Source organism: Leptodactylus fuscus, chromosome 1, assembly GCF_031893055.1.
Source record: "Leptodactylus fuscus isolate aLepFus1 chromosome 1, aLepFus1.hap2, whole genome shotgun sequence".
Taxonomy (NCBI): Eukaryota; Metazoa; Chordata; class Amphibia; order Anura; family Leptodactylidae; genus Leptodactylus; species Leptodactylus fuscus.
Genome location: NC_134265.1, coordinates 126083858 through 126096417, shown reverse-complemented (window position 1 = coordinate 126096417; position 12560 = coordinate 126083858). Strand labels below are relative to the sequence as shown.

Here is a 12560-nt window from a genome sequence, read left to right as displayed (position 1 = left end):
TATTTTCCCCCAGAAGCCACATCATCCTGCATATGGCAAACCCTTTTTGTACTAGAGACTGCATATCCATATAGCTCATAAAGTAAAGCATAGATATATATTATATAAGGATGTATGTTTATACTCCACAACTTGCAATCTCCCAGAGCCAGCAGTTGTCCTCTACACCATTGCCTTTGAGGTAGAGGTTGCTGTTTACTGGGCAGCACTCACATCAATCCCAGACCGAGAAAGCCTTTAACCCTCAGACTGAAGAGGAAAAATTAAAGACAGAAGCCTGGAAACGTCACCATATAAACCGGACAACAGCTTCCAAACTGGACAACATCCCAATTTCCAAAGTGTACTGCGGAAAACAACAGCCAGACAAGTGTTGCATTACACTAAATTAGACACATCCTTATGAATGATCGCTGAGAAAAAACAAGCACTCACCGAATATCTCCTGCAAACTCTTGCTGGATTTAATACTACACACTTCTGTCTTGTTCCGACTATGTTGTGATGCACTCACCAGACGCAAACGCCACAATCCTAGCTTTGTTTCAGCTCTGTAGACTGTTTGATACAAGGGTTGCAAGGTCACATGCTAAACCAGTGGTCATAACACACCACACAGAAACGTCTCCTAAATGGTCACTAACGTTTCAGACCGCTTAGTCTCATTTTATAGAGCAAGTGATCCTGGACCAAAATGTAATACACTTTATTTAAAAAAATGGTCCTGCTGCTTTTTGCCTGAAAAACCTCTCTAAATTTTCTGCCACTAGATGCCTCCCTTCTATCTAAATTGCAGCATTTCATAGCGCACAATGTAATAAAAAATATACTAATGAACTATCTACTTCAGGTTTCTTGTATGGTTACAAAATGGATATTATTCACAAACAGCAAGCAGTTTTCCTGACTGTGCTCATAGACTGCTCTTTTCCTGTGTCAGGGATCTTATAGGCTGCATCATGCCTGCCTGCATATATCTTCAATTCAGTATTCCTGAATTTCCTGTAATATGCTCTTCTTTGCTATTGTGCAGTTACTCTTGGCAGAATTACAAGTAGTAGCAGTAGTAGCAGCAGCAGTAGTAGCACCGGTAGCAGTAGCACCGGTAGCAGCAGCAGTAGTAGCAGCAGCACCAGTAGTAGCAGCAGCACCAGTAGTAGTAGATTGTACATGCCCTCTGCCTCAGAGACAAATGTATACTAGCATCAGAAAAACTGATAGGAAACCATGTATGAAGAATAATACAAACATAGAACAGGCTGCCCAGGAAATATTTCAACTTCTCATTAAAACTGGGGTACCATTCATAACAGAGGCACTGTCTCCCTATTTACATCTTGGGAGACAGATTTGTATATTCCTCCCATAATCCCTTGCAGTGGAGCAACTATGGCTGTATAAGTCTTCAAACACCTAATAGGTGGTCTCTCCATAAGGATGGACATTATCCCAATAATCCACAATTTACTAAATCTCATCCCCAGTGTTATCTATCCCTCGCTCTTATCTTTACACTTTATCCACACTCTCCTCCATTTTTTTTGTCCTTATGTTGTATACACTATGGTCCAAACTGTTATATACATTATGGCCCTCCCCTTTAGTTTCCCCCCACCACCATTTCCTTTGTATAAGCCCCTTTTGCTCATTTATCTAACTTTTGGTTCATTCCTTCATGGTCTCATTTTCCAATCTGTCCCTTTCACTTCTTGCCCATTAACAAGATGGCATCTACCATCCCTTTACGGTCACATGACCACTTCTCTAGCATGCCTGTGAGCCGAAAGAAGTCATGTGACCTCCAATGATGCGGTCCACAGCCGTAACACATCATTCCTGTTGACCAAAACATTAGACCTTTTTTTTGGTCTGTATTTCGAGGAATAATAATACATTTTATTTATATAGCTCCAACATATTCCGCAGCACTGTACAAGTTGTAGGGTTAAAATACAGACAGAAAGAGACATTACATAGAAAGTCACTTGACACAATGGGACTGAGGGCCCTGCTCGCAAGAGCTTACAATCTATGAGGTAGAGGGGGTCACACAAGAGGTAGCAGGGGCGGCATCAGAGGTAGCATTGCTTATGCAGAGGTCAGACAGTTTTGTAATAGAGGTTACTGCCATTACACAAACATAATACTGTAGGAGCCGTCACCAGTCGTGACCTTTAACATGCAGATTGTGCCTGGACATATAAAGTTCGTCTCAAACAGCATCATATGTGGTGTAATGTGGGAGCTGGAACAGAGGAGGATTTGTATTAGGGAAGGGAACTGCAGAAGGGTTTACATTAGGAATTGTGATAGGTCTGTCTGAAAAGATGTGTCTTTAGTTTGCGCTTGAAGCTGCAGAAATTGGGAGTTAATCTGATTGTCCGGGATAGAGCATTCCAGAGAAGTAGTGCAACTCAGGAGAAGTCTTGTATACGAGCATGGGAAGTACTAATAATAGAGAATGTAACTGTTAGGTCACTGAGTGAATTGAGAACACAGGTTGGGCGGTAGACAGAGATGAGGGAGGAAATGTATGGGGGTGCAGCATTATGGAGAGTCTTGTGGATGAGAGTGATAACTTTATATTTTATTCTATAATGAATAGGCAGCCAATGTAGACTGGCACAGACCCGAGGCATCGCTGTAGCGTCTAGACTGATAGATGAGCCTGGCCGCTGCATTCAGAATAGATTGTAGAGGGGAGAGTTTAGTGAGGGGAAGACCGATTAGTAAGGAGTTACAGTAGTCAAGGCGAGAATGAATCAGAGAGACAATAAGTGTCTTTAGTGTATCTCTGGTAAGGAAAGGGCGTATTCTGGAGATGTTTATGAGGTGGAAATGACATGAGTGTGCGAGTGATTGGATATGGGGGGTGAAGGAAAGGTCTGAGTCAAACACAACTCCGAAGCAGCGCGCATGCTGCCTAAGAGTTATAGTAAGGCCTGAGACTGCAATGGATATATCAGGGACAGATCTATTAGATGGTGGAAACAGTAGTAGTTCAGTCTTAGAGAGATTTAGTTTCAGATAGAGCGAGGACATGATATTAGAGACAGCAGAAAGACAGTCACTGGTGTTCTGTATGAGTGCAGGGGTGATGTCACGGGAAGATGTGTATAATTGGGTGTCATCAGCATAAAGATGGTACCTGAAACCAAGTCTGGTGATGGTTTGTCCAATGGGGGCTGTGTAGAGAGAGAAGAGCAGGGGGCCTAGGACCGAGCCCTGAGGAACCCCAACGGAAAGGGGAAGAAACAGAGCCTTCAAATGATACACTGAAAGTGTGGTCTGAGAGATAAGAGGAGAACCGGGAGAGCGCAGTGTTCTTGAGGCCGACTGAGCGGAGCATAGTGAGGAGGAGATGATGGTCAACATGTCAAATGCTGCCAAGAGATCCAGAAGAATAAGAAGAAAACCATTGGATTTAGCCATCAGGAGATCACTGGAGACTTTTGTGAAGGCCGTTGCAATAAAGTGCGGAAACCAGATTGTAAGGGGTCAAGAAGAGAGTAAAATACACTGAATGCTTTTTTTTTTTTTTTTTTGCTAGAAGTACAAAAGTTGCATAAAATTTAAAGGTTGCTCCATTTGTTTAAAACAATTTTTAGATATACACTATTGAACGAACATTAAAAAGCTTAATTTCTTCTGATAACGGTAACTACACATTTATATAGTTTATAAAAATAGACTGTTTTATATTTATGGACCCATACTGCCTTTGTAAATTGACCAGTACTTTAGCACAGGAGAGGGGGGGGGGGGGGGCTGTAAACGGCTTTTATTAGCACTACAGGGGGGAGCAGCTTATGATAACACAATGTGGTCTGTGATGCTTCACAAGTTACTCTCACTTCACTATGAAATAATACATAGTAAAATTATGTTGATCACAGTGATGGTAAAGGAACTAAAACTTTTCCTTATCAAAGCAGAACTCCCATAAACCCTGCATTCTCTTATCAGGAGAAGACTACACAGCACCGAGACATTAGCTAGAACAAAATAAATAGCCAGATTAGCAATGGGCACTGGCAGCAGAAGCCCCAGAATTATAAAAGGCTCCATCCATTTAATTCCAGCTCCTTGGGGGTGTTCCCATGTTACAGAATTGAAATTTATACCAGTAACAAAATACCACCGATTTCTGGTATAACTCAATAGTTTTGTAGTTTTCATTTAGCCCCTTCCCGGCAGTAACATTTTTCGATTTCAGAATGGTTTGGATTTGTGCAACTTTCTTAGAGGCTTTGTTTTCACTGTATTCATTCTGCAGCCAAAATGACATGTCACCTGTATTCTATGTTTTGGTACAATTCCGGGGATACCAAATTTCTATGGTTTTATTTACATTTTAATTAGAGATAAGCGAGTGCTATTCGAAACGGCCGTTTCAAATAGCACGCACCCCCCATAAGAATGAATGGAAGCGGCCGGCATGCAGACGCCACTTAACCCCCTGGGTGCCGGCTGCGTCCATTCCTATAGGTGCGTGCTATTCGAAACGGGAGTTTCGAATAGTACTCACTCATCTCTAATTTTAATCCCTTAACAAATATCTAAAACTTTGTAGAAATTTTTTATTTTTTTTGCAAAAAAGTTTTTAAATTTGTAGAGCAAAGAAAAGAAAAAAAAAAAAGTAATTTGCGCCAATTTCTTATGTGTTTAGTTTTAAAAGCATTCACTATGTAGCAAAAATGACGTTACCTGTACTCCGCCGCTCAGTACGATCGCGGCAATACCAAATTTATATCGTATTTGTAATGTTTTGATACATTAAAAAAAAAAAAAAAAAAAAAAGTAACTTTGCAAAATAGCAAAAAAAATAATCCAGTTTGCTGTGACACCAGTAACTTTTTATTTTTTTTTAGATCTAGGTGTATGGAGCTGGGTAAGGCATATTTTTATGCAGGGCAGTTCTGATGGTTACATGCTACCTATGCAGATCAGCTCTCTCCATACACTTCCTGCATAATGACATAAATTAATGTGATTATGCATGAAAGGGTTAATCTGTTGACAACCAACTTTATGCATCAGCAACCACAGCCTCCCAGACACTTTTCAGAGAGGGGAACGGTTTTCCTTTAATGTAGAATCCCCTTTTAAGAAAGGCTCAGATTTCTCAATAGAGTTTAGGTCAGGTGAGAAGGAGGGTTTTATCTTTAAGGCCTTTGCTGGCTAGCCATGTACTTAAATTTTTTTGCAGGACAATGCTCCATTGCATTAATTAAACTTCCTCTGAAACGTCAAACCTGAAGTCTCTCAAAAGGATCCAGCACTCTTGAAATTTGCAAAGATATTGAGGTGTGTTCACAGAACGATCAAACATTTTGTTGCAAATCGCCAATAGGGTTGCAAGAAGCAGATACAAATTAGGCCGGGGTCCCACGGACCAGAAACGCCGCGATTTGTCCTGCTGTGGCGTTGTACAGTGCAGGCAAAGTGGATGGGATTCATGTGAATCCCATCCCCATTTTGTGGAAAAGATCACAGCACGGACACGCTGCAATTTGCAAAGCCGTTGCAGCTTTGCAAATCACAGCATGTCAATTATATTTATGGAAACACCAGCGGCTTTCCCATAGATATAATGTTAAGAGAAAGTCCGCAGAGGAAAACTCTGTGAACTTTCTCTTAAGAGCACTGCGGAAGGAACTGCAATGCGTTCACGCAGCGGTTCTTCCCGCAGCGCTTTAGTGCTGCAGATACAGCCTTAGGCTAAGGACCCACGGGTCATATCCACTAAAGCGCTGCGGGAAGAACCTCTGCGTGAATGCATTGCAGTTCTTTCCGCAGCGCTTTTAAGAGAAAGTGTTCTTTACATGCTGTTTACAGATTGGACTCCATTTTTCTCAAACAGGCCAGATAACTGTTCTACAATTCATATGCATGACTGTTGCGATTTGACAGAACCAGATATTACAATATCCCCATCTAGTGGTCAGTTATACTTCAGACACATGCATAGCCCAGCGTGTATTACCATAGTTAAAAGGGATTGTGCAGCCCCAAATCAAATTTTCATGATGACCAAATCCAAAGTAGGCTTACTAAAACAGATTTGTGCCCCCTCCTCTTCTAGATCACGTACTGATTTATCTATTGGGGGTCGCAAATTTGATTCGAGGCCAGGCAACACTTTTAAAAGGGGATAGCCACTTTCTAATAATGATGTCTACAACAACTGGAACCCCTAGAGATCAGCTGTTTTAGGACAGTGTGGCTCCCAGAAAGTTTACATCAGGTCACTGGCCTTAATAGAGGATCTTTCACCTCCTGGAGCACATGCGGTTTTATACACTGCTGGAAAGCCGACTTCAGCGGCTTTCCTGTTCTGTGCCCCCAGTGAAGAGCTATCGGTGCCGATACCATAACTCTTCACCGTCAGAAGGGCATTTCTGACAGTCTGCCAGGAACGCCCTTCCTCACAGCAGCGTCTATAGCGCTGAACTGCGAGAGTGGTGAGGAACGCCTCCTCCCCTCCTGATAATACTCATCCATAGACGAGTACAGGGGGGGCGTTCCTCATTGCTGAGCGTCATCGCTGGACAGTAAGCAACGCCCCTCTCACAGTACAGTGCAATAGACGCTGCTATGGAGAAGGACGTTCCTGACTGACTGTCAGTAAAGCCCTTCTGACAGTGTAGAGCTAAGATACCGGCACCAATAGCTCTTCAGTGGGGGCACAGAACATGAAAGCCGATATACACTGCTAGAAAGCCTACAGTGCACTTACACTGCATGTGCCCCAGGAGGTGAAAGGTCCTCTTTAAAGAGGACCTTTCATTGATTTGGGCACAGTCAGTTCTATATACTGCTGGAAAGCAGACAGTGCGCTGAATTCAGCACACTGTCGGCTTTCCCGATCTGTGCCCCGGGTAAAGCGCTATCGGTCCCGGTACCGTAGCTCTTTACACCCTCTCCCCTCCTGATAATACTCGTCTATGGACAAGCACTGTGAGCAGCCCGATACACTGTACAGCCCGATAGGCGCTGCTGTGGAGAAGGACGTACCTGACAGGCTGTCAGGAACTCCCTTCTGACTGTAAAGAGCTACGGTACCGGGACGATAGAGCTTTACCCGGGGCACAGATCGGGAAAGCTGACAGTGCGCTGAATTCAGCGCACTGTCGGCTTTCCAGCAGTATATAGAACTGCCTGTGCCCAAACCCATGAAAGGTCCTCTTTAAGACAGGTCATCATTAGAAAGTGGTTAATCCCTTTAGTTATAAATCAAGCAAAAAAAAAAAAAAAAAAAAAAAATTATTTCACTATAGACAGCACTGCGAACTCTGAACTTTATTTCACTTTATTTATATAGTTAACAATGCTAAAATTATTTACCTCTTGCTTTGACACAAAAGAAAAATAGAAGCTTTTTTACCTGCTTCGTTAGAAGGGCAAGAAAGTTTTATATTTATATATATATTTATATAGAGATATATACACACGCATGTCTAAGTAACAAATCGTCTCCCATACAGAAAAGAAAAAAAAAAAACACAGGAAAGAAAAGTGCTTTACATAGGCTGCTACCTGGAATCATCTTCACAGGTTAGTGGCAGCCCAGCTCCGTGGAGATACCAACACGATAATGAATGTTTGTGTAGAAGACAAAAGGAGGGAACCCCCAAAACATTCAAAAAAAGTTACCCCGGATTGAGTTATTCGGTTTTATTATCAAGTTTCATACAATTGCATCCTGAAACAAATGGTGCTCTTGTGGCAATACAGCCTGAATGGGCTTCACAGTTCTCTCTCAAGAGCAAAGAGAGTGACTCTGAGCCGATTAGATGGGGTCAATATACACACAACCCTTACGGTCATCAGGACTTAAAAAGGAACCTGTCAGCAAGCATGATGTGCAATATGTTATAGTGCAGGACCAGCTGAACAGATTTCTATATTTTGTAGTAAGAGAGTCAGTATTTTCTTCATTTTAATATAATGCTTGATCTGCACATCAGCAGAAGACCCTACACTGCGATTGACCGTTCTCTGTATAAGTGTACATACAGAAATAGCTGCCAATCACAGATTGGGACCGCCCACATAAATCCTAACTGCAAAATCAATAAGTGACACGTTATATTGAAGATTATTCTAATTGAGAATATATATATATATATATATATATATATATATATATATATATATATATATATATATATATATTTCTGCTCAGCTTCTCCTGCCCTATAAAATGATGCCTGCAGATTAGACAGGCGCCCCAGTAAAGTCTATGTCCACCTTTGCAACCGGTTTGGTATATTGTTACAATGCATCTAAAATAAAAAATAAAAATAACTTAGCTCCTATACAAAACTGTCTCCATGGTTACACAGACTATAATAAACCGTGTTTAGTCTGATCCTACAGTCACGTTATATTCCCTTAAAAGTATACAGCTTCTTGTTGCGGTACATTTGGTAGAATACTTAGAAGGAAGTATGACTGCAAGAAGAGAATACACAGGAATATTTTTGTAGCCTGTTATGACATAAAATCACAAGTCTGGATAGAAGATGTAGATAATAATTTAGAAGACGATTCAGAATTTTAAAAGCATTGGAGCAATAAGTGAGTTGCAAAACTGTACATGCCCTTTAATTTACAGGGTGTTCTTACCAACTTTCTAACTAGTCTAGGACACATTGCATCATAACATAACTCTAAAATATACCAATTTCTTGGAGGATCACTAGCCATGACAGCATTCTACAAGCCTGTGGAAAATCTAGAAAATATTTTCAGCTTACTTAGAAAATTTAGGAGTGAACCACTCATCGCCAACTATATCTACACCCCTTGATTTCTTGATACCATGCATTTTTTCCCCAGTTGGGCTCTGCTGCATAGCAGTAGAGAAAACATAGGTTCATTTCCCCACTCCATAATTCATTAGCCCTTCTGTCCCCCTCATGCAGCCTTAGAGGGAATAACTGCAGGTTTGCTAAGTAAGTGCACTCGGGTGGGGTGGGAAGGAGTTGGAATAAATATTGTACAAAATAATCAAAAAGTGCAAAATAAAAAAGAAAAAAAAATCCCGATTAGCCCTGTGATACTTGGCCAAGTGATTTCTGAAACATCTAAAATTCTTTATTTAGGCAAGTTTCAGACAACCATTATACAGCCACATTTTTACCATTATGAAAAATAACTAATGGCCTTAATATGGACCCAAATGCACTATGGATGTCAGAGTTAGCCCAGGACATACGGGAGTTTTACTAAGCTAAGTGCACTAGTAACTGGCATACATGGCTTGTGCCCGCTTATGTGTTTTAGACACACTTCACACCTCTCTAAACAGTGTCTAAAAGAGATGAGGCAGAAAGTGGTACGGTTTAAAATGTGGCAAAATGGTGCAGAGAATAAAAAAAATGTATTAAGTACTAGATGAGGTGCCTAGAGCTGCGAATCCTTACAGCTTTATCATCACTTGGTTGGGGATGTGGTAGAGGAGCTTAGAATCTGTGACATAAGATGGTGGCCCCTCATCTCCACCCAGTTAAAGAGTGGGGGATTTAGGAGGGTTTTTTCAACAGTTGCTTCACTTGTGCAATACACTCCTTTTTGTGCAAAGAAATAATTCTGCCAAATACTATTCCTCCGAGGCCAGAATAATCACCTCCAATACCACCACCAAACAATGTAAACACGGGCACAATTGGAGATTTTTAGTATTTTTTTTTTTAAACATGTGCCAATCAGTGGGGGCATGGGAGGATCAATCAGACAATAAGCTTGGTCAACTGTATTTGTGGTACAATGTCTACAGTACATACAGATGGGCCTTGTACTGCTGCTCGGGCTGAAAAACAGAGGTCTGAACTACACATCATAGATTGGGGGTAGAATAAAACCATACCGATCGATGGAGAAACCCTCAACAAATGCAATTTCAGGTTCTCTCCTTACTTAATGATTGATTTTGCAGCCAAGTTGGGATATATTTAATAAGGGATTTGGGCACCTTGGTATCATACTTAACGTGACACTTGTCTGCAATACACAACTGAATGGGTCCCTCTTGGGCACCTGTTACATATTACACATTGTGTTAAAAAGTGGCCTTAACTGTCCTTTCAGAAGCAATATACTGAACTTCTGCAGCTTCCAAAGTAAATATGGAAGCTCAGGTTCCAGGATGTCCCTCCCCAACAAGCCCAAACACTGCTCCACCATAAGACAGAAAATAAAGTACGTAGAATGCAGAAAAGATGTAGGGCAGTCAATAGAAGAAGACAGCCTTTTCCTAGTAACCCATCTTCAATAGCTTGTTCTTCCAGCAGATTCTGAGGGTGGGCAAGGTTGCCATGCTCTGCCCATCTGGAAGGATGATTGCCTAGTTAGAAGAAGCTGTAATTGGGTTTTCCAGTTCCAAGCTGGAGTGAAGATTGTTGTAACATGACTTGCACACGCGGCTGGGCTCAAACAGTTGCTGAGTTGGAACAGGGACCTTCTGGTTACAGCAGCTTGAACAGAAAACATTTCCACAACTCCTAAGATAAAAAGAAGAGTGTTAAAATGGATTTAGTTACAGTGAAACTTCAGGCAAAACATAATTGGGAAGATGAACCTACTGTGATTAAGAAAATAGCAGGGCAAATATTTATGTACAGAGCACCTTGGAAATCTGCTACTGAAGCATGAGGGTAAAAACTATCAGATTACATCCACTTTACAGATTCTGAAGTTTTGTCCGAAGTTTCATTTGAAAGAAATGTAACTAAAGCAGAGATTCCTAGTGCAATCTTTCATTGTCTGTGTGTCTGCCGGCCAAGTACTGACCTGAAGATGTTCAGATCATTTCTTAGCAAAGGATGCCACTGCCAAGTGGCCACTGCCATGCTTCTGTGAAGACTTGCTGACAGCATGTACTGCTCTTCCAGACCTTGCGAGGGTCATATGAGATGATGCTGCTGAAGGAAGACTATAGGCAAGGGAACTGACAAGGATTTTATGTCTCCCTGTCTGTGCCCTTATTTCATGCGTTCTAGAGGCAAACGCTGAGCACATTAACAAAAGAAACAAACGTTCTACCAAAATACAACACAACACTATGGAGCACTACTGCCTGCAGACATGTGGAACAGAGAATGTACTAGACAACACTACAACGTCTAAGCAGACATGCATGCACAACAACAGACATGTAAGCTGGAGGCTCAACATGCAATCAAACGCACACTCACTAAGGACAGCCCTTAACTCATTATTCCTAATGTTACAAGGTATTATTGGGTAGCAGGCAACATGCAAGTCACTTACATAAAAACTTCCAAAAACCAACAATTGAAAACCCTTTTGCCCCTAGTTTATCTGCTGATTGTAACTACTTTCATGGTGTATAAGAGGTACAGATTATCTGCAGCACATCACCTTATATAAACAGTAAACTGCTTCTGCTAATCGGACCTTTGCATCTTTATCCTATGTTTTACTTCATTGAAGAACTTTCCACATAACAAAAAATAAAAAATTCATATCCCATACAAGCAGACCTCAAAGCATTTTCTCAAACCCTTTCAAATGAAATATACCATGTATTTAGTATTGTTTTCACACTACCACTAGGATATGGTGGCGTTTCCGACAGTAAGGAAACCCAAAGATCTTTAGAGGATAGCAGTGATACAAATGTTGCTGTCCCCTCAAAATTTTCATAATCCGCAACGGAAGAATAGTTGGTTTGGCATGTATAATGTTCTTTAACAGAAACTGGTGTCCTATTAAAAGATGTAGCATGCTGCAGACACTGCTTGGACAGTACACCAGTATAAGTTCATCTTTTCCAATATTCCATACCCCCACTAGCATGTTCTAATATCACAGGGGTATTTCCCCCCTTCTAGATGCCCTACAAAGGCACCATATGGTAACACATGGGAGTGCATTCAGTTCCAAAATAAAGCAGGTTCTAACACGAAGCAAGAAATCTTGCACCATCTTACTCTGACTGCTCTACTGGAGAACATCCACAATATGGACGGTTTCTCATATTGTACCTAATTTACATTTGTGACTGAGATGACCATTTAGTCCAGGTCCAGAGGTGGTGGAATTGCCACAGATTTATGGTATTAAATACCTAATGCAGTATGAGCCACCTGGATTCACATGTAGTAGAAAAAAACCCAAAACTTTAGGCTGGGGCCCCACGGACCGGAAACGTCGCGATTTGCCCACAGCGGAGACACTGGGGAAAAATCGCGGCGTTGTACAGTGCAGGCAAAGTGGATGGAATTCATGCGAATCCTATCCTCACTTTGAGGAAAAGATTGTAGCGTGGATACGCTGCGATTTGTAAAGCTGTTGAGGCTTTGCAAATCGCAGCATGTCAATTATATCTAAGGAAACATTGGCAGCTTTCCCATAGATATAATGTTAAGAGAAAGTCTGCAGAGGAAAACTGTAAACTTTCCCTTAAAAGCGCTGCGGAAAGAACCACAATGCGTTCACGCAGCAGTTTTTCCCGCAGCGCTTTAGTGCTGTGGATACGGCCCGTGGGGGCTTAGCCTTAAAATATGAGTGTGCCGTAGATTTTTAAGCCT

The 12560-nt window shown here is 41.4% G+C and overlaps 1 protein-coding gene across 5 annotated transcripts in view; it reads right to left on the bottom strand.

Annotated features, from left to right (window-relative positions):
* Nucleotides 1-7306: 7306 nt before the first annotated feature.
* Nucleotides 7307-12560, bottom strand: part of MTMR3 (myotubularin related protein 3) — a 52944-nt gene continuing 47690 nt past the window's right edge. For 4 of the 5 annotated variants that reach the window (XM_075276638.1, XM_075276639.1, XM_075276640.1 and 1 more), the window contains one exon: nt 7307-10508. In XM_075276638.1, coding sequence (XP_075132739.1) covers nt 10352-10508 — 157 coding nt within the window. In that variant the 3' untranslated portion in view covers nt 7307-10351. The remainder of the gene's footprint in view (nt 10509-12560) is intronic. The other variant, XM_075276642.1, reaches the window with a different exon arrangement.